This window comes from Falco punctatus (assembly GCF_963210335.1).
Source record: "Falco punctatus genome assembly, chromosome: 8".
Taxonomy (NCBI): domain Eukaryota; kingdom Metazoa; phylum Chordata; class Aves; order Falconiformes; family Falconidae; genus Falco; species Falco punctatus.
This window is the reverse complement of record NC_137588.1, coordinates 13,006,655-13,032,115: the sequence shown is the minus strand read 5'-3', so window position 1 is coordinate 13,032,115 and position 25,461 is coordinate 13,006,655. Positions and strand designations below refer to the sequence as shown.

The 25,461-nt window shown below is 39.1% G+C and overlaps 3 protein-coding genes across 3 annotated transcripts in view; all 3 read right to left on the bottom strand.

Annotated features, from left to right (window-relative positions):
* Nucleotides 1-398, bottom strand: part of ITGAV (integrin subunit alpha V) — a 46,940-nt gene extending 46,542 nt beyond the window's left edge. The window contains exon 1 of the mRNA XM_080398395.1: nucleotides 110-398. Within this exon, the coding sequence (XP_080254521.1) occupies nucleotides 110-261 (152 nt within the window). The 5' untranslated portion in view covers nucleotides 262-398. The remainder of the gene's footprint in view (nucleotides 1-109) is intronic.
* Nucleotides 399-529: 131 nt separating this feature from the next.
* LOC308068206 (uncharacterized protein) lies at nucleotides 530-12,121 on the bottom strand. The gene is made up of 3 exons (XM_080398410.1): nucleotides 9,922-12,121; nucleotides 6,109-6,192; nucleotides 530-3,254 (listed from the first exon to the last, which is right to left on the bottom strand). The coding sequence occupies exons 1-3, from the start codon at nucleotides 10,127-10,129 to the stop codon at nucleotides 3,067-3,069; spliced, it is 480 nt and encodes a 159-aa protein (XP_080254536.1). The 5' UTR covers nucleotides 10,130-12,121; the 3' UTR covers nucleotides 530-3,066.
* Nucleotides 12,122-12,256: 135 nt separating this feature from the next.
* On the bottom strand, nucleotides 12,257-25,212 carry ZC3H15 (zinc finger CCCH-type containing 15). The gene is made up of 10 exons (XM_080398404.1): nucleotides 24,950-25,212; nucleotides 22,563-22,664; nucleotides 20,470-20,581; nucleotides 18,606-18,758; nucleotides 17,430-17,521; nucleotides 16,195-16,377; nucleotides 15,372-15,518; nucleotides 15,104-15,208; nucleotides 14,736-14,862; nucleotides 12,257-14,180 (listed from the first exon to the last, which is right to left on the bottom strand). The coding sequence occupies exons 1-10, from the start codon at nucleotides 25,025-25,027 to the stop codon at nucleotides 13,987-13,989; spliced, it is 1,293 nt and encodes a 430-aa protein (XP_080254530.1). The 5' UTR covers nucleotides 25,028-25,212; the 3' UTR covers nucleotides 12,257-13,986.
* Between the last annotated feature and the right edge of the window lie 249 nt (nucleotides 25,213-25,461).

Genomic DNA, 25,461 nt, shown 5'->3' with positions numbered 1-25,461 from the left:
CAGCAGCGCGGAGCGGAGTGAGGGTCCGCCGGGCCGGGCCCCTCGCCCCGGGGAGCAGCAGTCCCGGCCGGGCCGGCAGCGGCTCCACGGGGCGGGACGCGGCACTTACGAGGAGGGGTCGGGAGCGAAGAAGTCCACGGCGAAGCCGAAGTAGCTGCCCTCCGCGCCCGAGTAGACGGCCGGGCGCTCCACGTCCAGGTTGAAGGCGCTGCCCGGGGCCAGCGCGCCTCCCAGCACCACCAGCAGCCACAGCCGCGCCATGGCCCGGCGCCGCGCAGCGCTGCCCTGGCCGGGGCGGAGGGGCCGCGCGTTTCCCGCGGCCGGCGGCGGGGCGGGGAGCGGAGTCACTTCCTCCCGCCCTGCGCCCAGTTCCCTTTTCTCCTCGGGACAGGGGCGGCAGGAAGGAGAAGCGGCATCATGTGGTGCCGGGGGCGGGCCCTGCTCCGCACCGGGCCGGGGCTGCCGCGCCGCTCCCCGCCCGCCTCTCCCTTCCGCCAGCAGCGGGCGGGCAGGGCCGGGCCCGGCCCACGCAGGCCCTGCCCGAGGGGCGACGGCGGCTGCGGGCCGGCCGCGGGGGCGAGCGGGGCACGGGCCGTGCCCCGGGGCTGGGGCACCTGAGCCTGGGCGCGGCGGCCCGGAACGGCCGAGTGCGAGGGAGCGGCGGCGGGAGCCCGCGCGTCCCTGCGGCCCCTGAGGGAGCCGCGCCTGGCAGCGCTGCCTTGGTGGCGCCTTTCCACCAGCCTCGGGGACGGCCCGCTGCAGGGGGGCGTCACGCAGCACTGAGAGAAGTTAAGTGCCTGTGCGGACCCATCCGAAAAAAAAAAATAATTTCCAATCCAATAGCATAGTAAATGAAGTCACTTCAAATGGCAGGTGGCAGCCGGGCACGAGAGCCCTGCCAGCAGGAACAGGGACACTAAGCGCCCTGTCTGAGACCTGGGTATGTAAAACCTCCCGGAGGGCGTCTCACCTCCCATTTTCACCTCTCTGGGGAAGATGGGGCGAGCTGGACCCTCCGCAGTCACAGCTGGTGGCCCTTGGGCCATCTGCCAACAACCAGAAGATGCTGTCACTCGCTGAGGTAGCCGTGGAGCCCTCACGGCCTTGCCCACATCAGCCCACAGCCCAGGTCAACAACTCACTAGAGCAGCATTCCAAGGGAAGGAAAACATGCTGGAACACCTGTAAACTGGAATTAATTCATACACATTTACAATACTATTCCCTAAAACCCAACACCGCTACCAGGTAATCAGTTTCATGCTGTGGCCACCACACATCTCACCTTTTTAGCCTTGCTTTGCTCATGGGAGGGTGATGAAACATAAAGGGAACAAATCATCACGTTTCAAGCTCTAAATACAAGTTAAAAAATATCCCACGCATTTAGGAATGGGCCAGATTCAGAATTAAGGGAATCCTGAAAGAACGTGGTTTCTAAAATAAGCATATGAAAACCCACAAAGCTCTACAAGAAAAAGCCTCAGAAAATGCATCACTTGGAGAGATTATGCTGAGGCCTCTTTAACAACAGTGAGGAATTCTAGCACAATAGCTGCAACAAAAAGTTGAAAATCCTGTCTGAAAGGGCTTATTTAAGAATGGAAATTACATCCGTTACAGTGTCTTTCTAAATATTGGTGTAAGTCCCCACCCTCAAGCTTCTGAACTGGATATGGGAACTACTGGTGAAGTTTTGGACTTGCATTCAACAAGAGGTCATTTTACTTTGAAAACTGTTGAAGTGAGTAAGTGGGCTTCTACAGACTTGTTTCTAAAAAGAAATAAAAAAGGTGCATCAGGTAGAGCTAACAAGATTTGGAGCAAGCAAAATTAGAAGCCACTTACTGAGAAAGTTTTCAATGGAGAGCAATCATCGTGGCAGAAAACAAAACTATCAGGAACACTGGCAGGCAACTCAATACATAGAAGCATTAAGTTTGTGAAAGAACTGCTAGTTAACCTACTGAAGAGAGATGGAATTTAATAATCATGAAGTATTCCTGAAGTTTTGATGCAATTGGCTTAATTCAATGTGTACAAAGTAGTGTATTAAAACTGAACTACGTGCATTTAACATAGTCTGTCATCTTTTAATGAAATATTCCTTCAAAGAACCCAAGGACTTCTGATACCAAAAAAGAGAAGTGCTTTTTCAGTCACCAACTCATGAATTACTTCTCAGAATTAGTATCAAGTTTCCTGTTTTCCCTTGGCATGCAAATTTACCGTCACTGGTGGTGGTGGTTTTTTTGGGGGTGGGTTGGGGTTTTTTTGGTTTTGTTTTCTTTTATTTATTTATTTTTAAAGTGCTGTCCAATCAGCCTACATTCACTGATACTATGGTATTTAGGCTTACAAGAAAAAAAGTATGATGTGGAAAGGATTCCAAGAGAAAGAACTGAACATTGACATTAGGTGATCATTGATTTCTCACCGAGAAAGTTTCATTAAAAACTTCAATATTATTATATCTTAATACAGTCAGATTTTATGATAACAGACAAGCTAAATGAAGTAGTATTGAAGCCAAGAGAAACTACTACAGACTAAGAGAAAGAAGCTGTGTAACGGCAACCTTTTTAAAGCTGGATGTAACATACATACATTGTATTCTACACCATGGATTCTTGACAAGCTACTGCTACTTACCGTTAGTTTTTTTACAAGTTCATTTGGAAAAATTACCAATATGAGGAGAAAAAGAAAACAAGGGTAGAAAGTGAGCGAGGACTGCACAATAAATAATTTTCATTGAAAAAGGGTTGCTACTTCAGTGTTCCATTTAAAAAAAGCTTTACAACTGAACTGTTTCCTCTCATCTAGAAATACACACGTTACCTTCATATTTGTGGCACTGTTGCTGTCCTGTAATAAGCAAATAATACATATTGTTCATATCTCTATTTCAAAAAATGTATTTTAAATGTAAGTTTTTCAGCAGTTTCAGTCTGCAAAGGAAGAACCCCTCCAAACATTTCCATTTATTTGTTCTCACAACTTCCCTGTCTACAGCAAAGTGTATCACTGCCTGGCAAACAGCAGCATGCAAGCTAAGTGGTTTATTCAAATAAATCCATGGCAGAGCCAGAAAGAGGAACCAGGTAATCCTGTTTTCCAGTCACTTGTTCTTGACACGAAATGATAATTCTTTAGGGAAGCCAACTCAAAAATTCTTATCCTATGAAGAAAAGGAGGAGAGTTCCAATACCTAGGCTTGATACTTGTTGCTCTTTTTCCCGACTTTGTGGCTGCTTCAAAGGTTAAAAAAAAAAAAAAAAGTCATGAACAAAGATGGACTTTTATTGTTATTTAGACTTCTCTTACAGCTGTTGTACTAGACCCGATCAAAGCACAACTGCAGATGAATTAATAAGTTCCAAAATTCTAGCAAATAGGGTAATAAACTAAAAGAACAGCGTTGGTTTTATGTACTTTGATGAGTAAGTCAGTAGCTTAAGGAAAAGGGAGGATTTATTTTCTTCACTTGATTAACTTTACAACGTTAGACAAACAGTGAAGGGCAAGTTATTTTTAAGGTATCAGAATTGTCTTACCAACTGATAAATTTTGGCTTCCTAAGGACAGGTTGTACAGCACTACTGCTTGTTGTCAGCAAATCGCTAAAAGACGGGCCAGAGAAATAACTCAGACTTTACATACAGTCAGAAGTTACTCATCCCTAGGGAAGTCTTTTCTTCAAACCACTTCCTCTCTTCGAGAAGATTATTTCTTTTTTGACAGCTGTTTTGTGCTTATCTGCTTTCTCCCAGCGTCTGGCCCGAGAAAGGTGAAACTGCCTGTTACTGTCCTGACTCAGCACCGAGCACCCTGCTCTGCTCCCACCGAGTTTAGTCACCAGTTGCAAGCGGAAGCAGTGGCGTCGCTGCTGTCTGGCCTTAATTCAGAACACAATCACAGTCAATCAGTCTAGACAGCCTGAGCGCATAGCCAGATCTCCCTATATGGTATTATACACCCCCCAGCCTCAACAGGGGTGGGGGTGGAAATGAAGTGTACAGGCTTGGGATTATACTTCTAGTCAAAGGCATTCTTACTGTAAATGAAGGGAAGTATTTTCTGTTGCAGAAGAGACTGAGCAAGCGATTCCATTGCTTGCACTGAGCTACTGTGTCGAACAATCATGAGCAGAGGAATGAAAGCCTAAACCAGACTTAGCCGCTAACATAAAGCAGGAAACACCGTTCCACTGAAGATGCATTTTTTCTTTACTAGCTGGTTTAGTTCTCGGCATGACTAACAAATAGATAACAGCTACTAAGGTCATATTACAGGATGTAAACAAATGAATTCTATGTTTCTATATTTATTCTCCTGTTATCTCTAGTTTTCAGTTTATAGGCTACTGGCTGAGGTATTCAGTGGTGAAAATTAACCACTGAGAAGTTGGCAGGACTGGGATTGCTTTTAACAAGGCACCAAAAATTTTCTCTGTATTTATAATTGAATGAAATGATTTTGGAATTCTTTGGAGTCAAAAGAACTGCTTTCCATTATTCAATAGATAAAACAAACTTCCTGTACCAAGTTGTATTTACTCTTACAACCAGTTATTACACAGTTGAATAAAATTTTGCAAGACACAAAGCACTTTTCAGTACACAGGCACTCGGGTTTTTTTGCTGTTCCTGAGTTTCCAGCCTGTAACATGGATAGAGTATTTCAAAATATTTTTCCTTTGCAATTATGGTTCCTTCTCACAACATTACACTCATCAGCAAGAAATGGATAAAGTCCTATAATTTGCTAGAAATTGTGAATGTGTAAGCCAGCACAGTTCTACTTAAAAGGCTCAGGAAGATGTCCTGTATGCAAGAAATAATCTTCAGCCTCTTAGCAAATCCACTACTTGATAGTATCAGTAGTATTAACATCTGAAGCAGAGAAAGGATTACCACTGATTTGTTCATCGATACTGCTGTTAGTCTCCCAGAAAATCCTTTATCAACATGAGAGTTCAAGTACATATTTTGCTCTTGTGCCATCTAGACACCTGGGCTTGTACAGAGGCTTAGCTGCCCTGGACAGATCTTTTAAGAAAACACTCAGTTTCTAACAAGGCAGTAGAAAGCAAGACTAACTTGACCAAAAAGACAGACTTCACATATTATTTTGGTTTAGTGAGTTCACGTCTTATTTCTATTTCAATATTATTATTTCATCTTCAATTTCTTGAAAAAAATATTAATCTGAAAAGTATGGAAGCATTACTGGATGGAAAACCCGAGGAAACCACCACAGCGATGTTGTAAGCTTGATGTGCCTTATTGCTCCTATGAGCAGCTCACCACATCAGCAACATCTCATTCATTTGTCAGGCAAAAGCTGTTACTGCCCTATAGCCTTGGGCTAAGGTTTTCTTCAAAACAATGAGGGTATGACTGTGTTTTAAAATCGGCTCCTGGCTGGTGAACAACCCTCAGCATAGAGTTCACAATCTTCCAGTTTAAAAAGGAAATGAATCATACCAGGATTTTTTTCCTGATTTGTTCACTACTGATAGCTGTATTACTTCAATATCAGTCAATGTCTGAATGAATGAAACACAATCCCCTTTGAGTGATTTGTAGAATGCTTGTCACTTACCAGGCCTTTGTTTTTGTTTTGTTTTGTTTTTTTTTTTTTTTAAGATTAGCATTTCATAGCATCAAATTCAGGGACAGCTCTGATTTATAAAAGGATTCATATTTCTTCACTGTGACAAAATTAAGCATTATAAATCATGTGAGGCATTATAAATCATGTGTTTCTCAGTTTTTGCTTCACAGAGCACTTCTGCAGCTCTAACAAATGTATTCAGATGTTGATCAGTAACAAAGAATTAAATATTTTTTAAAAATATTTTTAAGCAGTACTTTTACTCTAGAGAAAAGGATCGACAGGAAATAATGTAATAAAGAAGCAGCAGATCAGGAAAAAACCCAATCTCTGTAGTATTCTCTGCACCATCTCAATAAAAACGTTTTAATAATATCCATGCGTATATGAGATGTAACAGAAAGTTAAGTACCACCCTATTCCATTAACAGATGGGGTGTGGGAACACACTAGCCCAAAAGGGAAAGCCTGGGAAGTCACCACACCTACCCCCATAGTCGGCGTGACGCCTTGGGCTAAGCACAGAGACAGGGGTCTCGTATCTTCTGGTGCAAAAGGTCTCAGCAGAGCTTTCTAGAAAGAGATGGGGAGAATTTGTTATCTAGAGAACGTAACGGGCGTGGCTTTGTGCTTTCTAGAATAGGAAAAGAAAACAGATGAGAGGAAAACATCAAAATTGCACACTTCCTTTGCTCTTTGATCTCACACAGAATGTGCGTATTGTGTACAAAAGATGTTTCTGTATTTGTGTCTCCTACTCTACTGGAAGATGCTATGCAACGTCAGCTCTGTGTAGCCCACAAGATGGAAAATCTCCAGCTCCCTGTGCTAGTGACCACTGCAGCAGCAGCTCCTTCACAGCCCAATTCCATCGGACTAACCACACTTAGACCTGTACTTCTTCCTAATCCACCCTTCTGTTTTCACCCTGCAGAGCTCATAGATATGAAGCAGGCACAATTAATAGAAGAGTGCTAATATTATGCCTGATTAAATAATCATCCCTTCTATTTCTTCATCACTCTTTTCTCCATCTTTTCCTTCCTTTCCAGAGAAGGTAAATTGATTGCTATATGCCACAAATTTAACTCTACTCTTTTGCATTCACAAAAGATGCTCCAGAACGCACTGCTTTTCTGCAGCTCCCCAAAGATGTGGAAGAAATAATTATTTTTTCCATTATCTGGTTCTTAGCTGCATCTAAATGTCTAACCTAAGAACCTTTCCCCTTTCTCCTTGTCACTGTTTTCATATAATTTTAAGTACTGTCCTTTCTGAGGAGCCCATCAGCCCTTGAAAGTGCATACAGATCACAACACACACGGTTTTTATTTAGAAAGTGGAAATGACTATGCTGGCAAGAATACTTGTGAAACAGTATTCTGCCAGGAGGAAAGAGAAACAGAACACTTCCCAACAACCAGGATGTATAAGCACATAAGACAGGGGTCACTTTCTACAAGTTTTCTATTTATGGAGAATTTCCAGAAGACAAGAGGCAATTTTGACTTTATTTACATTCTTGCCTGCTTCTGGTTACATAGAAATATAGGAGATCACTGCTTCCTGCTACAGAGATGCTGCCATTCCTGTGCACTCCAGGGCAAATAACCTATTTAGTAAAAGTGTGACAGTTCATTATGTACAAGTTTATTTGTATTCCCTAGTTTTTGAGCATTTGTCACCGATTTTTCTTTTTTTTTTTTTTAAAATCGTGCATTTCAAAAGTAACCTAATAAAGCTCAGTCTCAAACAGCAGTCATCTTTGCTTTTTAGTTTACTGTTCCAGAAACGTAATGCCACATCTTGCACCTTGAAGCATCTGTCCTCCAGTGCTCCTGTATTACAGTAACACTTCCACGTTCCTGCTAAAGGACTTGGAACAAAGCCAAGTTTAAAACATAAAAATTCCCTGGTTATCAACAGGAAAAAAAAAAAATCTTTGGAAACCGCTCTATGCTTAGTAATGAGTTCAGATTTTAAAGGCTTTGAGAATTATACGGCAAAACAGTAATCAGATGCAGAGCAAGTAGGATTGAAAGGCAATAAAGTAAAGCCACGCTCCTCTCTATCTGATACTGTAACCTGGTATTTCTGTGTTGGATAGAATCTAAACCTGCTATTTATAGAATACACACTTTTTGTATTGACAAGATTGAAGAGCTTGTGGTATAAGTGTAGTTCTGACACCTGCTAGGTTCTTGTTCGAAAGAAGAGTTCAAAGTTAGACAACAGCAGTTAAACTCCTGTTGATCCCTTATAGTTTATTCCCTCTTATTTTGACTCTAGTCTGACAGACCCTTGAAGAGACAAGATCTTTGCTGTGTCCTTTCTAACCAACCTTCCTAACCCTTCTTCTCTCCATTTTCTAAACAAACCCTGCAGCATTTAGAGCCAGCTTATGAGAGCACACTGCTGGGCAATCCTGTGCTTGTGCCCGTGGTGAGAGCCCAAAGGGAGAACACTGCCAGCTAGTTTACACAACCATTACTAAGCTAGTTGATATGGATTAGAAAGGATAGTCAGGAAAGCCTCCCTTATGTAGTGTTTACACTTGGAAGAGACAGAAGACAACAGGAAGTGATGAAGAGTAAACATTTCTTAAATAGGAACTTTGCTGTTATCCAGTTATAAGGAGGCATTAAGTTGCAAATACAGATTTAAAATTCAAGGTCAATTCATCTTTTTAAAGGAGCCTACTGTTCCCAAACCACAACATCTAAACTACCTGACATGTCAGACATTACTAAGATTGGTAGAAAACATTGACTGAGAGTTTGTGATGGGTTTGGAATTATCGTATAGAGACTAAACTACCATAATGTCTTTGACACCATTTTTACACACTGTGTTCGGAGCACAAGACCAACAGCCTCAGCATCAGAAGGTAAACCAATGAAGAAATAAAACAAGAACGGAGATAAAACATGAACAGGACAGAAGGTCTCCTAGAATGGCAAGCCTGCTAAAATTTATTAGAGGCTTGGGAAAGTAGATTTCAGCAGGTTTTCTACAACTACAAGAAGTGGACTACAGCCACATTACACACTGACAAGACAGTTTGATTCCAACACAGATCCAAGGATGCAGCAGCTATAGCACACATTTCCCTAATGGCTGGCTATACAACGAGTACTGTTTTGCCTTGCGAACCTTCTGCAACAATTTGCTCCTCTTCCCTTCAGGAATGCTTCTGCTTCTTTCCAGGCCCTTTTTTTTTTTTCTCCCCTCTTTTTGTTTTTTTTTTTTTTTTTTTTTAAGCAAAGCCACGATGCTTTCTTTTCCCTTGCTTTAATTTAGGAGTCCATCTCATTTTTGAAGTCTGATCAAGTATACTTTGGGAACATCTCTTCAATTTTAAGCCAGACTTGCTCAAATTTATGTCCAAATGTATTACAAAACTCTGTAATCATTTTCCATCACAAAATGTAAAATAAAGAAGTTACCTCCGAGGTATCTTTCACTGAAAAAATTTTGATATTTTATGATCAAAATAATGGATTATTTTTGCTATACATTTCAATAATGTGTTATGAAGGAGGCTATTGTGGTCACATATTAGGGCTATAACATCATAAATGAATAAAACATCTCAGCCTTATCGCTAATATCAGCAACAGCCACTCTCTGTAAAAAGACAGAGCATCTATTGAGACGAAAGAACTAAAAGTGACAGACTAAGCCAAGGTCACTTCCAAGCCTCCAATACTAGTGCGAGGGAGAAAGAGAAGGGCGATTTGCAGATATCACTGTAAAAGCACTTAAGGTGATCATAGCTACATAAAATACACCTAGTACAAAGACTATTTGCTCCATTAAAGATTTTACCAATTAAGGCCTATTCATAGCAGAGAATCAAGCATCTTAGGAGATAGTTTCTAATTCTGTAAGGGGGGAAAAAAAAAAAAAAAAAGTCTGTAGCACTGAAATACATCAGGAGAATGTGTTCTTCACAACTGAAATCCATCAGCTCCTCCTTTGATATCCACTTTCTCTACTTAGCATCAAGTCAAAGCAGAGGAAGGCATAGGACATCATTTCCTCCAAGTATTTTTTCCTAGAGATCCGATAATGCAAGCTAGTAGGAGTCGCATTCAAAACAAGATGTAACAGAACTGTGGAACTGTTGGGTTTCCAAAAGATGCTAAAAACGTAAGGATTCAAGGGAGCAACAGCTCACAATTACTTGGAAGAAAAAGCCATCATGGGCTACATCTAGTAAAGGAAACTTAAATTTAGAATTGTTGGAAGCTACACATGACAAGCACTCCTGAGAAGTACATGGGCTTGTCCTTTTCTTACCTTTCTTCCCCACAGGTCTGGTTTCTGCAGCTTGATAAATGGTCTTTTGTCCTGATTCAGTGCGGCTTCTCTTACAGTGCTTTTTTGAGGTTCCTCTGTGCTTCCCAGATATCATTTTCCTAGTTTTCTTCCTATTCTTATTGATATTCTTATTTCTCCTGAGATACTTCAGGTGAATATAGGTGAGAGATATCTGCATGAGAGCCATGTCACCCTCTCAATTTAGGACTGCAATAATTTCACTGTGAAGGAAACAAAGATCTAACCTTGTAAGATTTTTAGTTTATCACTTTAGTTTGCAATCACTCTACAGTTTCAGTAAGTTATTAAAAAGAAGCACATGGAACAAGAATAACAAACACTGTTTATGAAATTTCCAAAATGTTATTTGCAAGATATGTAACTCTGCAAAACATTTACGCCTGTGTTGCTTATTATATTCATGTAGTTTTTGAAGAGGCACAAGCATTGCAAAGTAAGTAGAAATCAGTATTCAGAATGTCTGAGACATACTTTGACACTTTAAATTCCATGCAACTGTGTAAAGATCTGTTAAAGGAAAATACTCCTAAAAAGATATCAGTATGTATGTAACTTCTTTCTGTATAAGCTATCTGCTAAACAAACACAATCTGTTATGACAATACTCAATTGCCAAGAACAGTACCACTGCTTCCTCCAAAGCTTATCAATAGTAAAACCTCTCCTTGATAAAAACCAGTGGGGGAACATTATCCATTAAAAAATGGCAACATTTCTGTTCCAAACAACTAGTAGATGTAATAATTAGTGTCAGTATTTACATTTGATTTTTGTCCAAATTTTTTCCAGGCCTTTACCAACAATGTTTGTTACAAAATAAGTAGAACTCTGAGTAACAAAACAGTGGCAAGCATAAAATTCAGTCATAGAGACCTCAAAAAAAAATTCCTATAAAAAATTAAAGCTTGTCAGTTTCAGCAATTTTTGTATGTGATGGAAAAATGATGCGATTTTAACATACATCAAAATGTAAAGCCAACAAACACTCTACTCCCACAACAGCAAACACTAGGAAGGACAGACATAAGTTTTCTACAGCATTTTTTAAACTGGTTTTGTCCACACAAATGTCCAGTAACAAAGGTGCTGTGAAGGCAGAGTGCTACAACAGCATATTTACTCAAGAAACATTGAGGCCACCACTATATTACATTTGTCACTTAGTACTCATTTAAGTTACACAAAAACCAACATGATGCCAACAGTGGTGCAGGCTGCAAGAGAAAGGAATGATGTTTATTGTGGAGGGGTTTCTTACCCAGCTCATCCTTCACAGCCTGACCTGGACCCATTAAGTGTCTTGGACCAAGCCTTCCTGCTCCTCCCAACAGTGAAACGCTGTACTTTTGACCGATACAAACCGGATGGTCACAGAACACACTATTTTTGGATTCAGATTATATTTAACTTTTCCATAAGTGACTCATTCACTTTGTATCAGATGAATTTTTAGAAACTTGCATCAATAGGAACAACTCAGTGGTAAGTCACCTTCAGGCGGACTCCATTCCATCAACAGTGCTCATTTCCAAAACATTAATAAATTCATCTACCCGAAGTAAGGCCTTTGCGTTCATTTTTAATTGAGCATTTACTGACTGAAACTCTGTCAGCTGCTAGTTTAGGCTTCTTTAACTAACAAGATTAAAAAGTTTTAACAGGTTATAGTCACACTTCAAGCAGAAGAACAAGTAGCAACGTATTGGTACTAAACCTTAAAAGTATGCCTGAATGCTACATTAACAAAAACTTCTTTGAAGGCCATCACCTGCTTTCACAGTTAGAAATCTAGACAGACCAAGTTAAGAGGCTAGAACAAGTCCAGTCAGGAGAAGCGCCAAAGTTAGTTAAGAGGAAAGGGTGAAAACAAAAAGGGATAGCAAACTATTGCTTCACATCGTCAGGAAACAATCTGTCAATAATGATCTATGAAAACAAGTTTTTCTTCAACTTACAGATACCCAACGTATTTAAATACTCTACAAGGTCACTGTCCTAACGTTTAAATGATGCACGCACAAATGAGTTATGCACTGTAACTGAACCCTGTAAACCTAAAAGAGGTCACACACACTCTCTCTCTGCCCTTCTAGCTGTGTTTTATTTGCTGAAATTAGTATGAGTTACCCTTTCATTCCTCCACTGTGAAATACCAATAATTAAACATTGACAAATGTGGCAAAGACTTAACTTACTTCAATCAGTTAAACAGATCAGTATGATAGAAATCAGCACTATGTACAATACAACAGCCTCTAAGACATCAAATATAGAAAGCCACTTTCATCCTTAATAATGATTAAATTACTTTTATTCCCATTTAAAATATACAACTTTGAAAAATTATGCATCATACATTCAAATGAATTGCATTCTTAAGTGTCCTGATATCCAGGTATCCTATTGCTGGCCAGTATAGTACAATAATCTGTCAACACCGTTTATGGAGATTTTACTCCTATGGCCCTAAATAAATAAATATTTCTATCTGATACTGTAGCTTTTCTTTAAACACTTACATTTAGAAGTCAATTTCAGTAGGCCTCTTTCTCACAAACATTGCTTCTTGTTCCTATAGGAGAAAAATCCGCAAAGATCCCAAAAAGGGCAAAAAATGTCTAAGTCAGCTATTTCAGAAATAGCATTCAAGATACAAGAGCCAATTTAGCAGTGTAAAAAAACACCATTCAAGCTAATATTACCAACCAAAAGCCATTTGAGAAAACTTACTAACAATGCCATAAATCTTAATGGTCTTTAAGTAATAATTTAAAAGCTTTATAAAAATAGATACAAACGGTATCATTAGTACAGCAATACTGTTGCAGATACTATTAGCAGTATGGCAAGGATGCATAACCTACAGCCCCCTTCAAAAAGCACCACTGAGAAACTTTTGATGGCAGGAATTCAATGAATTTTAAAAGGACACACTGACTTCACGTAAGCCTGACAAGTGCTGCCTGCAGGGTATAACATTGCTCCACTTTGAGGCAACTTCATACTGCATAACTTCGTGTTATTTATAGAACACCACAAAGACAGAGCAGGCATTTTGGTTTTTTTTTCAGACCTCTGCAGAGCCTGAAGTCTTTGCTAATATACAAAACAGAGTGGGGAAAGAATGAGACTCAAATAGCAATGAGTGATATATAGTATGTATTAAATCAGTTAGTGGATGCGTAGGAGATAAGACAGTAGGGGGAAAAAACTCAGCTGCTGAGTTTTACACTGCATAAAGTGTAGAAAATAAAAACTGTAATTTGTTAGCCCTAATTAAACTGAAGCCAACATCACCACTTCCATATCAGGACTGGAGAGAAAAATGTTTATCACTGGATTAAAAAAAAGAAGCAATAAACAGTTTGGTGTGATATCCTAACTTAACAGAGAAAAATCAACACAGGTATTTTAAAGTTGATAGTTTTTATTTACAGTTTTGTTGGCAAAAGGCTGTGGGAAAGTTTAAAATATTTTAAACAGAGGGCATCATATTGTACTGTATGATGTATCAGTTCACAATCTTCAGTATCCAGCTGATCAAATAAAGCTAATTACCACTTAAAGAAGCATAATCTGCATCAGCCCCATTAGAGTATACCGCCTAAAAACACTTCAGGCAGTTTCTAATCAAATACAATCACTAATAAAAACGTAGATCTGGTGAAGAACGTATACTTTGGGTTTTATACTGTACCTGGTATCAAATTGCCCACTTGTACTTGCATACTGGCAAAGCAGTTTCACTTTCTACTTTTAGTTGAAAGTTATAATCTCATTTTCTGCAAATTCAGCTGTCAGGTAATTCTGAGCTACTCTGAATATTTTACTGTGAGCATAGTCAAGACTGGAGTAGATGAGACTGAAGGAAAATATTCCTGATATATGACATGCCCATCAGATTCAGCTGGGTAACCATAAACATCCTGCTTAAGAATTTTATTCAAAAAGGAGAAAAAAAAAGTGTAGTCAGTTTTCATTTTTGTCACATAGAGATTCAACTCCTCACTTGAGCTTTTTAATTCATTCTTCTAAATCAAGAGTGTTTAGTTCTTCTTCTAGTTCATCCAAGTCCTCTCCAGTAAAAAGATTTTCATCAACTGGAACTGCATCAATAACTCCATTTTCCAACTCCCCATCTCCATCATTATCTTCTTCTAAATCATTCTTCTCACTGCTGTTTATATCACCACCAGAAGCTTCACTTAATTTATTATCTGAAAATAAAAATAATTCTTACACATTTCAGTGTCACAAGCTTCTTAATCACCAATTCACAATCCTACTGTACAGGCTTTAAAGTTTTAAAACTATAAAGAAGGTACCCGATTTGAAATTTACATAGACTTACATTGGTTAAATTGCATGTGATGGATTAATATGCAGGTTTGGATCATTAATTATTACAACAGTTTAAAACCAAATGTAACTCAAACTCCCAGCTCCTCAAACTCCTATTTTCATAACTGGGTTTAACTTAATGAGCCGTTTTTACTTGTTGTCTGCACTTAAAAGACTCCAGGTCTTAAAGAAAAGGGTATGCATTTCAGAAGCGCACCAATATCAAGACTGCTCTAAGAAATTACAAGCTAGCTTAAGCTAGCTAGAAATTACAAAGAAAAAAAAGAAAATGCTTCAACAAACAAACAAACTTCAAGTGGCCATGACCACTACCTTTCATTTACACTTGACAGTAATTCACGTCTATCTACCTCTTGGAATGCTCTTAACAATTCAATCCTGTATTGGTGATGCCTAAGTCATGGACTTACCATCTTTTTCTATTGAACTGTATGTGCTGAATCGCTCAGGACTAGCCACAGTAATGCCAGTTTCATCAACAGCCTTTGGGACATAGAGGCTCAAATCTACATCGTTTATACACACAGGGTCTTCCATCTGCAAAACAAACCAAGATGCTCTGCATGAATTACCTTCCTACAGAAATTCTCATTTCTGCATCATTTCTAGTAAATTATTTTAAACTTCCTTTTGACACAAAAATTTTGACAAAATACACTCTGCAGTGGTGTGAAATTTGAAAACTGAGCTTATTAACTGCACTGTAAGAACTCTCAAATTAAAATTTTCAAACTTGAATATAACTTGATATATTCTTCCAGTTAATACTGTTCTTTACCTCATCATCTTCTCCCGTTCCTTGAACATAATGGGTGTCATCTGCTTCTTCATCATCTGCATCAACCAACTCTGGTCGGAACTCAAATACTTCACGCCCACTGATCTATTCAAAGAAAAAAATAATCATCTTAATTTATCACTTAATAAAATTTATACTGTTATAAAGAAAAAAAGCACAAAAGCAAAGCAATTCCATGCCAGCTACCTTATTACAAAAACTTATTTACTCTTCCTTCTTACATTAAGAATTGGACTATAGAACATACCACCAATGCTTTGCCAGCTTTAAAATCTGCTTTCCTCCGCTCCATATCTTGCTCAGCCTTATCAATTTTTTCTTGTCTTTTTCTTCTCTTCCATGCAATAAAACACTCTAGAGTAATTTTGGTAACATTTGGTCCTAAGGCAGCACGCTGTCAAGTAAAGAGACCGATTAATGCTAGAAATTGTTTCCTAAGGCTATAACAAATTAGAGATCTAATTATTCTTTTCCAGAAATAAATGAAAACATTCCTTTCCAGTTCCTTCCTCACTCTCACTGTTAAACATGCACCATGAGCTTATAGTTTGACTCAACACATTATTTTCTAGCTAGTGAGACAACTCAGCAAGAAGAGCAGAGGAGGAAAGAAACCAACGGTAACAGCCCAGTATCTCCTCAAATTGACACGCCAGGTAATGGTGACAGAAATAAACACAGCAGCAACAGAACACCTTCAGAAGGCACCATTCTCTTGATGTTGTTTCCTTATTACAGAGTTATGCAAAAACTAAGCAGGCAGTGAGCTGGGGATGACAAAGGGCCTTAGAAGCAATTGTAACAGGTAAAGGAAAAACAGCAACAAGAAATAGATGCCTCCTAAAAAAGGATTAGCAACACCTGCACTGAGTATGCAGCTATAGTTTATTCACTAGGTAATAGTTTCTAAACAAAAACATGAATCAAATACTATACATTCTTTACCCTAGCTCATACAGCTAGGAAAACATTTTATACTTCTTAATTATTAGTTAGAAAGTTAGTTACAACTGTCTCTTCAGAGTAATGAAAACCAATACTACCAAATGGTACCTGTCTGACAACTTTACCTCTTTTTCTATTAGATCTTCTAAAGAAATTTCATCTTGCTTTTCCTCCTTCTTCTTGTCTTTTTTTAATACAAAACCTGGAGGGAGAGCATGGCGATACATGCAGTTGTCTCCTCCGCCTGGACAGACCCAAAACCATCCATATTTGTTGTTTTCAATAGCATCAAGGAAGTATTTGCAGACCTGTATAAAACAATGGTCGTTAACACAGCATTTACTTTTCAGCCCCAGCAATTCACACTACACTACTACATGTCTTAAGTACAGTAATTCAAAGCCAGTTCAAATAAACATGTTACTAAAAAGGTAGACAGAAGAAGTGCAACTTATTATATAAAACTCATGTAGTCAACAGTTTTTCCCCTTAATATAATCCCAATTTAAGATGACAGGATGACTCAGAAGACTAGCAACTGTGTACTACCGTAAACCCAGCAGGACATGTAAAAGCATGCTGACAGTCTGTCTTCCTGCTCACCAATGTCAGTGTAGTTTTAATCAAAATAAATTCAATCTGCCTCAGATGTTACACCTTCCAGCTCATGACCCTGAGGTAAAGATGCTGTTCTAGAACTTTTAACAGCCAACTCATATAGTTCACACTTAGCCATAGCAAAGTTTAACTTTCATATTTTGGCACTATCAGTAGAATATTTAATTATCTGGTACAGAAAACAAGGTAAAATAGTTCTGAAAAAGGGATTAAGATATTATGCCATTTAGTGCACAAACTAAAGAATATTCTTGAAATTAGAGGTCAGGAATTAAAGGGATTCTCAATTAGTAAATTTCAGCTTACAGGAAAAAAATTAAGTTTACATGTTTATATGTCACCCAGTACATAAATAACCCAATATATATAGCAGTCACTAGAGCTAGACAACAGACCTAACTAATCACAATACTTGAATCTTCTAAGCAAGCATTAGATACATGACTGATTCCTTTAGCATTTCTATTTTGAAAGCACTTCATCTACTACCCATTTGTAATTTACATGAGAAAGTATCTTCTGACGACTGAAAGAGCTTTGGGGTTGGTGGTTTTTTTTGTTTTAAAAATACATTATTAGAAATACTATCAGCTCAACTGGATACTCGGAATATTGTTACAATATTACATTCAAAATCTTTAGTTAACAATAAACATGTCTAATACCAGTCTGCAGTTACTTTTTTAATTGAACTACAGTAAAGAAAGAAAAAAACCACAAAAAAAGAAAACAAGCCACATACTATTTGAGTTTTGGGTTTTTTCTTTTCCGCCTCACCATGCTTCTTGTTCACCACTTCTTCCAGCTTCTTCTCATCCCAGTTATCCATTGTATCTAGAAAAAGACCACAGATGGTTTAAAAAAACCCTCAAATACTAAACAATGCTAACAAGATCCTTTTCTCCCTAATAACAGTTTTAATATGCAATTCTTATATTTTAGTTTACAGAACTGAAAATAAAACCAAGATTTTATTTTACAGTTTTCAAACTGTCTTATGCTGCTCACAAGACAATTTCTCAAAAGCCTTAGAAATTTATATTTTGACACGCATAAAGCGTGTTTCAGTTCAAGACTAAAAATGTATAATTCCATCTGTACACTACCAAACATAGACAAGGAAAAGAAGAAAAGGATGAAGACTGAATAAGAGAGAAGACTGGAGGATAAGGTCCAGAAATACAGATAATAAATTCTGAGTATCAAAAGAAAGAATACCAAACTTAGTGTTAAATTTAAAAGAAGGTTCCATCAAAAGAAGCAAGACCACCAATGGTAACAGTAGTAGTTAACCTATGGGATCCTATCACATACATTTACTATGACAGAGGCTAGAATTCAAATAAAGACTGAGATGCGATGTATTGTCGAAGAACGAAAGAAATAATTCTGACTATAAAATCTCGTAACACCTGCTAAGTAAAAGCAAAATCCAGAGTACTTAGTAAAAAAATGATTTGGGGAACAGAAAAGAAGTCACAGAAAAAATTCCAAACTGTCTTGAATTCTAGAACTGTGCATATTTGGGCAAGCACTAATAATAGTTCTTGAAGGCAACTACAGTTGCTCATTACACTTCCTCCTTTTGCACTTCTGTTTTATAGAACTTAGAAGAAACTAGCAACCATAAGCCAGACCAAATACTGTACAACTTCCTACTTGTAGAACATAATATGTTTACACAGCAGAATTTAAAAACCACCATCCAACACCACTAAGTCATACTTCTTTTTCTAAATAAGGTCTAAAGTGTGAGCACACTTCTTAAGCAAATGACACTGTTGTTCATAATTTTGAACATAGTGGTATGGATTGCCTTGGTCATTGGCCAGGTTCATAACCACAACACAAGAAGCCTCTTAATCTTAAAAATTCAGAATCAGAATAGTTTAGTAGTCATTTTCTAGAAGTATTATACCTTTTTCAAGGTCTTCATCTCGCGCATCAATGTAGACGCTTCGTTTTTCACACTTCCTTTCCAAAGACAAATCATGAGAAAACTTGCACTTGTCTCCTTTAGTGCACTGTCCTTGCTTGAAGAAAGCACAAACTACAGATTTGGGATCAGCACCTGAGTGAAGAAAGTTTTTATATTTTTATACTACTTTTTAGCAAAAGCTGTATATTAAAAGTTCTGAGAACAGTATCTACGATCATACATTCTTTAGGATCTGTAGAAAATGAAACCACGTTTTTAGAAGTGGAAGTTATTTCATGTGAAGTTCATCCCAAGTAAATACTTCATGTCCTGAACATGTCATATCTACTTCGTATAACATCTTTCCATGAAGTATCAAAGCTGGCATTTTACTACTTAAAGAAATACAGATAGCAGCAAGCTTGAGTGAATCATTCATTCATATAACACATATGAGATAAAATTCTGTGCAACTTCTTCCCTATAAAATAAACTATTTTTGCCTCTAATACACAGAGAAGCATCTTCTGGACGTCAGCCTTTCCTTAACAGATCAACACCACACTAAAATGAATCATAATAATCTAATGCGCACTTATTCAGACCGCTTTAAAAATAGAAATAAGATGGCTGCTCATAGCCCCCAAACAAGCAACTGTTATGTATTAACTATTCGATCAACCTAACTACAGTTTAAGTAAATATCAATTATTTGACCATCAGAAGGTGAGAGAAGAAATGAAAGCAAGGAGAAGCATATTTATGAGGCACAACTCAATCAGAAATACTTTACTTGGAATATTCATTAAGTACTCATGTAAGATTTTAAGCTCAAGTTTTCATCTTGCTGATTTCGCACTGGGTGCAAGTCACCAGCGACTAAAGTAGGTACAGCAACACTTGCTTAAAATCTTCACTAAAAATCTAGTTTTTAAACAGTGAATGGATCCCTAAGAGAACTTCAGGTAATGTAGCTCTCCTTGTTGGCAATCTCAGTAGAAAGCCAAAGCTTTACTTAGGACAATGTTAGTCTTCTGAAATAACTTCAAGTCAAGAGCTACTTTATTTGGAGAAGGCTGACCACTGTGTTACCATCATCAGAAAACTGGCCTTCATGGCTGCTAAGCGCCACAACGAGCAAATACCAGGAAGACATACATGGAAATCGTATTTGTTTAGTCAAAAAATTGTGTGTAATTTCATTAGTTTGAAGATTAATAAAACAAAGTGTTAATAGCATTTAATCCATTCCCTAAGAGTATTATCTTCCCCACCCCACCTCACATAGCAGCCAGTTGTAGAATTTCCTAGAATTACCAAAAACTCTTAAAACTTACATTTCATCACAAAACTAGTTTGCTCAATAACTGGATTCAAGTTAGACTGCACTTACAAAACCAAGGTGATGTGGAACAGAAGTAATTGGAAAAATTTTACTGTTCTGACTTGTAACTATTGTCTTCACAGAAAACTTTAATACATTATACTCCTTGTCATACCTGGATGTTGATGTTTCCCTGGGGAGACAGGCTGCTTTAAATACCAACATACACACACACACACACAAAAAAATCAGGCTGCTCACCCAGAAGCATCTAATTAATGAACATGAATACAGCAAAGTATCTATAGCTGCCCCGTCAATATCAACATAGTTTTTGATATTCTAATGACCTAGTAATGCCAGATGACTTCCTAAAAAAAGAGTCAAATTGTTACTGACAAAGTACTTGGTACACTACATAAAGAAGGAAACAGACTTATCTAGTTTATTACAAAATGATCTGGCATTTGTAAAGTGTTATTTTACCTGAAGTGTATATGTGAATAAGAGAAGATAAATGAAGAGTCAAGTTACTCATACCTTTGCTAATCTTCTGCGCAGCGACCACAGGCTTGAAGAGTTCATTTAATTCCTGTAATTCTTTTTTCTTATCTTCTTTTTTTAATTTCTTCTCACTTTCTGTTTGAGCAGCCTATAATGACCCCAAATTTGAAGTTATTAATATAAAATTAGAATGACATTACTCACTTCACATGAACTGCACATAAAATAGCAAATCATTCTAAATTAGTTTCTAAGGAGAGGAGGGAAAGAACCTGTGATTTCTGAATTTCTCAGAATTCCTGCCCTTGCATGAACGGCCAGTGCCATCTAGTGGTACCGACCTCCCAAACCGAAGGGATTTCAAATTTGTCCAGAGATGCAAGATGCTGGTAGGTACCATCAGATGACAGTTACCTCTATTCCACGTTTACAGGCTAGGAAATCAAGTGAAAGACATTGAGACTATGAGAGGAAAAGTTAGTTGCTCTTTTGTGATACATCAGTAGTGCAACTATTCAATGCCTCAAGGTCTGCACAAGAAGTTTCTCTGTCTTTAGTCCCCCACATGCTGCTTTGCTACTCTTGTATACTGGTAGCAATTCCAGGAAGCCTGTCCATAGAAGTTGGGAAGTGCTTTTGGAACACTATTTGTCTGAATTTATATCAATTCAACATATCAGTGTTGCACTGATAATTTGTGGTTTGTAAGACAAGAACATTTATTTTATAGGTACTATAAGTTTATAAGTACTATAAATAGGTACTGAAGAATTTGGCAAAAATACACTAAACTGTTTTAGAAGGGAATTGGTTAGTTTGGTCAGTTTTCCTACCGAAAGTTCACAACTCTTATATAACACGCAGACCCAAATATGTCAACTATGAAAAGTAGTACTTCAAGAATGCTTTAGTTTCACCCTAGGGTTCTAAAAGCATGAAGACAAAGCTTTAGGGTTTTGGTTGGTTTTTTTTGTTGTTAAAAAAACCCGAAAACACAACAGAAAAAAAGAACCAGAAATCCAAACCACCAAAAAAACCTTGACAGCATTTCCATTTGTATTTCAGGACACAAGAAAGTGTTCTTTCTTTCTCAGGGACAACCCTAACTGAAAACTATTTTACAAGACAAGAAAGGTATAATCAGGTCTAAAAATTAGCTTCTGACATCTGTCGGTCAATAGCTACAAGCATTTGAGAAATATTATTTTAGTTTGGCAATTTACATACTGGTATTGCTATACATGCTACAGATTCAGGGACTTCATACAGAAATTTCAACAGCACTGTTTGAGTAACACCAATGTTTCTGAGGTAACATCAAGTACTCCCTTCTGCTACAAGAAATTATTAGTACTAATGACCCAAATATCAACTTTACTTTTAAAGTTGTACTTGACATTTGGTAGCTCATCCTTACGTTGTGTAAGGAATGTAACATGAAATATGACATCACAAATTTAGCTGATGCAAACATAATTATTCTATGGGCTTATTCATAGAAGAGGAAGCTGTGTAAATACTTAACAACTAGCTTCCCTAGCAGTGTATGAATAAGAGACCTGGCTTACTTCCATTGTATTTTCATGAAATCCATGCTTTCTGATTAAGTATAATCTAAACATTGTATCTCAACTACATCACATTTCTTCTCATCATACAAAAAAGCAGCAGAATAGTAAACAGTGGCTCAAAACCCCAGTTTCTTTGACCAGGTCACCAAATACAATTTGAAGTGGAAACAAGTCGGACAAGTCGGCATGTAATAAATACTTCCATAAGTAGAATAACAAGCACATACAGGCTTTTACTTTTTTAATCTACCTCCAACTCCAGTTTTAGTAACAACTATTCTTAACTGTTTACCAGTTCTTAGCTTAGGTGGGAATTAAAGAGAAAAAACAACAGACTGTACAACTGTACTTTGCTGATAGCCAGTTTCAATAATCTAATTTCAGGTATACCTTTAGACAAGCTTTTTGAGAAGACTATTAGTTAAATCTGTGCTAGTCACAACACATTAGGCAAGTAACATCAACTTTTTTCTACTTCAGTATTATATGGCAATCTATATGTATAGTGAAAGATGGCTTGACTACACAGTGGGAAAACATTACAGACCGAATGCTTACCTGACGTGGATTTTGCTGACCAAATTTAACCTGGTGAGTCACAGCCTTGATAAACTTCTGTTGTTTTGCACCTTTTTTATTCTTTAGGCCAAATGTTTTGTCCTAAATCAAGATACAGCCACATGAATTAAAACAAGTTTAAGCTGTTACAAAAACCCAACAAAACCCCCCAAAAAACTTGCTAGCAACACAAGCAACGAAGAAACAGTATGGATGATATTTAAACCCCTCACATCCCCTTTAAAATTTGCTTTTTAAAAGAGCCTACTAAATGTTGCTTTTGTGTGAGCTACTGTTTTTATCATCAGACCTACCTGTATCCAAGTATTAGAGTGAGAGTATACACAGGGTATTTTCAGGCCTTTCAAAACAACAGGACAATATGTTTTTGGTGACCACCCAAGTAACATCTGAAGAAAAGATGAAGACTGAATAGCTATAAATATTGGGCTTTTTTTCTCCTATCTGCATGAAATGACATTACTTTTATCTTCAAGTATTCATATACAAATGTTATAGATTTGTTACATAGATTAATATAGCCACATGTAACACATTATTTTTTATTTTCAAGTATTTTAAGCTTTTCATTTTCCAACTGTACTAACATGAAAATAAGTCTTTCTCCTATGTCAAGTCCAGACAAGTGTTTTTACTTCCTAAAATCCACTGCAAGAAGTTTCTGTTTGCTGCCTAAGCCAATTCTTCTACATCTCCAGTTTTAATGTTAAGAGATAGTTTTCAATACCAAACCTACTGAAAATTTTATAAAGACAGGTTATTTTCACACAAGCATCTGAAGCAGAAATTATTTTCTGTAACTATAATACCTATTCTAAAAACCTATCCACACCTTTCATTTGATACCAATATTTTTTTGCTTCCAAGAAAAAGTAACAGTTGTTCATCCAGTGATAATACCTCAGTTCAAACATACTTTTGGAAAACCTAACAATCAAACAATAGATTATGTAAGACTTACAAAATAAACAGTTCTGAATTTCCAGAGTCATCCTGTTTTCATTTAAAATGTATCCCCTATCAAGAGCAGCAAGCCCTCTGTTACTTTATTCTAATTTCACAAGTCTATAATTTGTCAAAATAACTAGCTGGGAACAAAAATAGCTCATGCACACATTTTATTTCTGTACCAAACACACCACAAAATATATAATCATTGTGTATGTGAGTTATGTAATAAATTACTGTTAATAATCAATGCAAGCTTTTCTCCTTTCAGCTGCACTTTTTTGTAATAAAAATCAGATTTTCCCTATTTAGCTGGATTCAGCAAGAACATCAGACACACTGAAGCCAAAGAGCAAGAACAACCACTTTCCTAACGTTTCCAAAAACCACAGAAACAATATTCTGCAGTGCTAGATTTAAAAGAACACTTGCATTACACAAATATTCTGCCTAAACAGCTAAGCAACCAACAGCAATCCTTCATGCCAAGATGCAGGCAAACATTAAATTTTCTGTAATTGCTCTCTTCTTGTACTCTCAACATAGTGGAAGATCTGCATGACTATCATAATAATTATCACACACAGATACACACTACAGCTGTTTTTTAAAAATCTGGCTTCACCACGGAATTGAGCATCAGAGGTTTAAAAAGAATAAGAGATGCTAATCATTAATCTTCAAATTACTTGGCATTCAACTTCTATGAAAGGTTAACTAAACTGTTACTACAGAAAATACTTCCTTGGCCGCCCAAGTCAGATTGTATAAAAAAAAACCCCAAACCAAAGCACACACGTGTTTTGAGCAGAGTGAGAAATGCAAACTTATACCTCAGAGAGCTGGACTCGGAAAATACAGAAACACACAGAACCAAGAGATGGAGAAGGGCAAGGACAAGAAAGAAAAAAAAAGCAGGAGCACCCTTGTCAGATCACCTTCACTCCAAACACAGCTCTGGCCTGAAAACGTCCCGGCTGAAAACCCTACCCCCAGTCCAGGACGGGCAACGGCCGCCAACACAACCTAAAAGGCGACGGTCAGCGAGTACTTTTGACAGGTCTGGGCAGCGCTGGGGCCACCGGGGGAACCCGCGTCCCCCGGAACGGCGCTTCCGGGCTGGCGGGGCACCAGCCGGGTGTCGGTGCGCACACCCCGCCGCGCACGGCAGCCTTGCGGCTTTACAGCCACCCTTGGCCGTTGCCGCTGCAGAGGCGGCCTGCGGGCCTGGCCGCCGCGGGCCGTGACAGCGGGCCTTCGGGGAGGCCGGGGGCCCGCAGGGAGCGAGCTACCCGCCTCCGAAGGGCAACGGCAGGAAGCGGCAGGCCCCGGCAGGGGCAGGGAGAGGCGCGACGGCTGAACAGCCTGCCCGATGTCGGCCGCGGCCCCCGGGCCCGGCGCGGCCCTGCTCGCCTCACCTCGATGATCTTCTCCTTCTTCTTCTGGTCCGCCTTCTTGCTGCCCCCCGCCGGCTGTTGCTGCTTTTTGGGGGGCATGGCGCGGAGGGCGGAGCGGCCTCGGCGCTCGCTCGGGGGCTCGCAGGGCCGCGGGGAGGACGGGGCGGGGCGGGACAGCACCGCCGCCGCCGAGGAGGCGGTACAGATCCCGCTCGCGACGCCGCCGGCCGCGGAGCACGCTGGGAAGGCAGCGCGGGGCTCGCCGCGCGCAGGAGCCCGTGCAGCGCGCGAAGGCCCAGTTACCTCCCAGCAGGCAGCGCGACGGCCGGCCGCTCCGGATGACGTCACGGGGGGGGGGGCGAGGCCACGCTCACTGGCGGCCACGCGCCCGCGCTACTGCCAGGGGACCGCGGGTGGAGCCACGCCGACCGGAGAAACAGCTGAGCGAGAAGGGGGGGCGGGTAGCGACCCCCGAGGGCCCTCCCCGGCCGAATCCCGGTCCAGCAGCGGGAAAGCCGCCTCCTGGTCGTGTG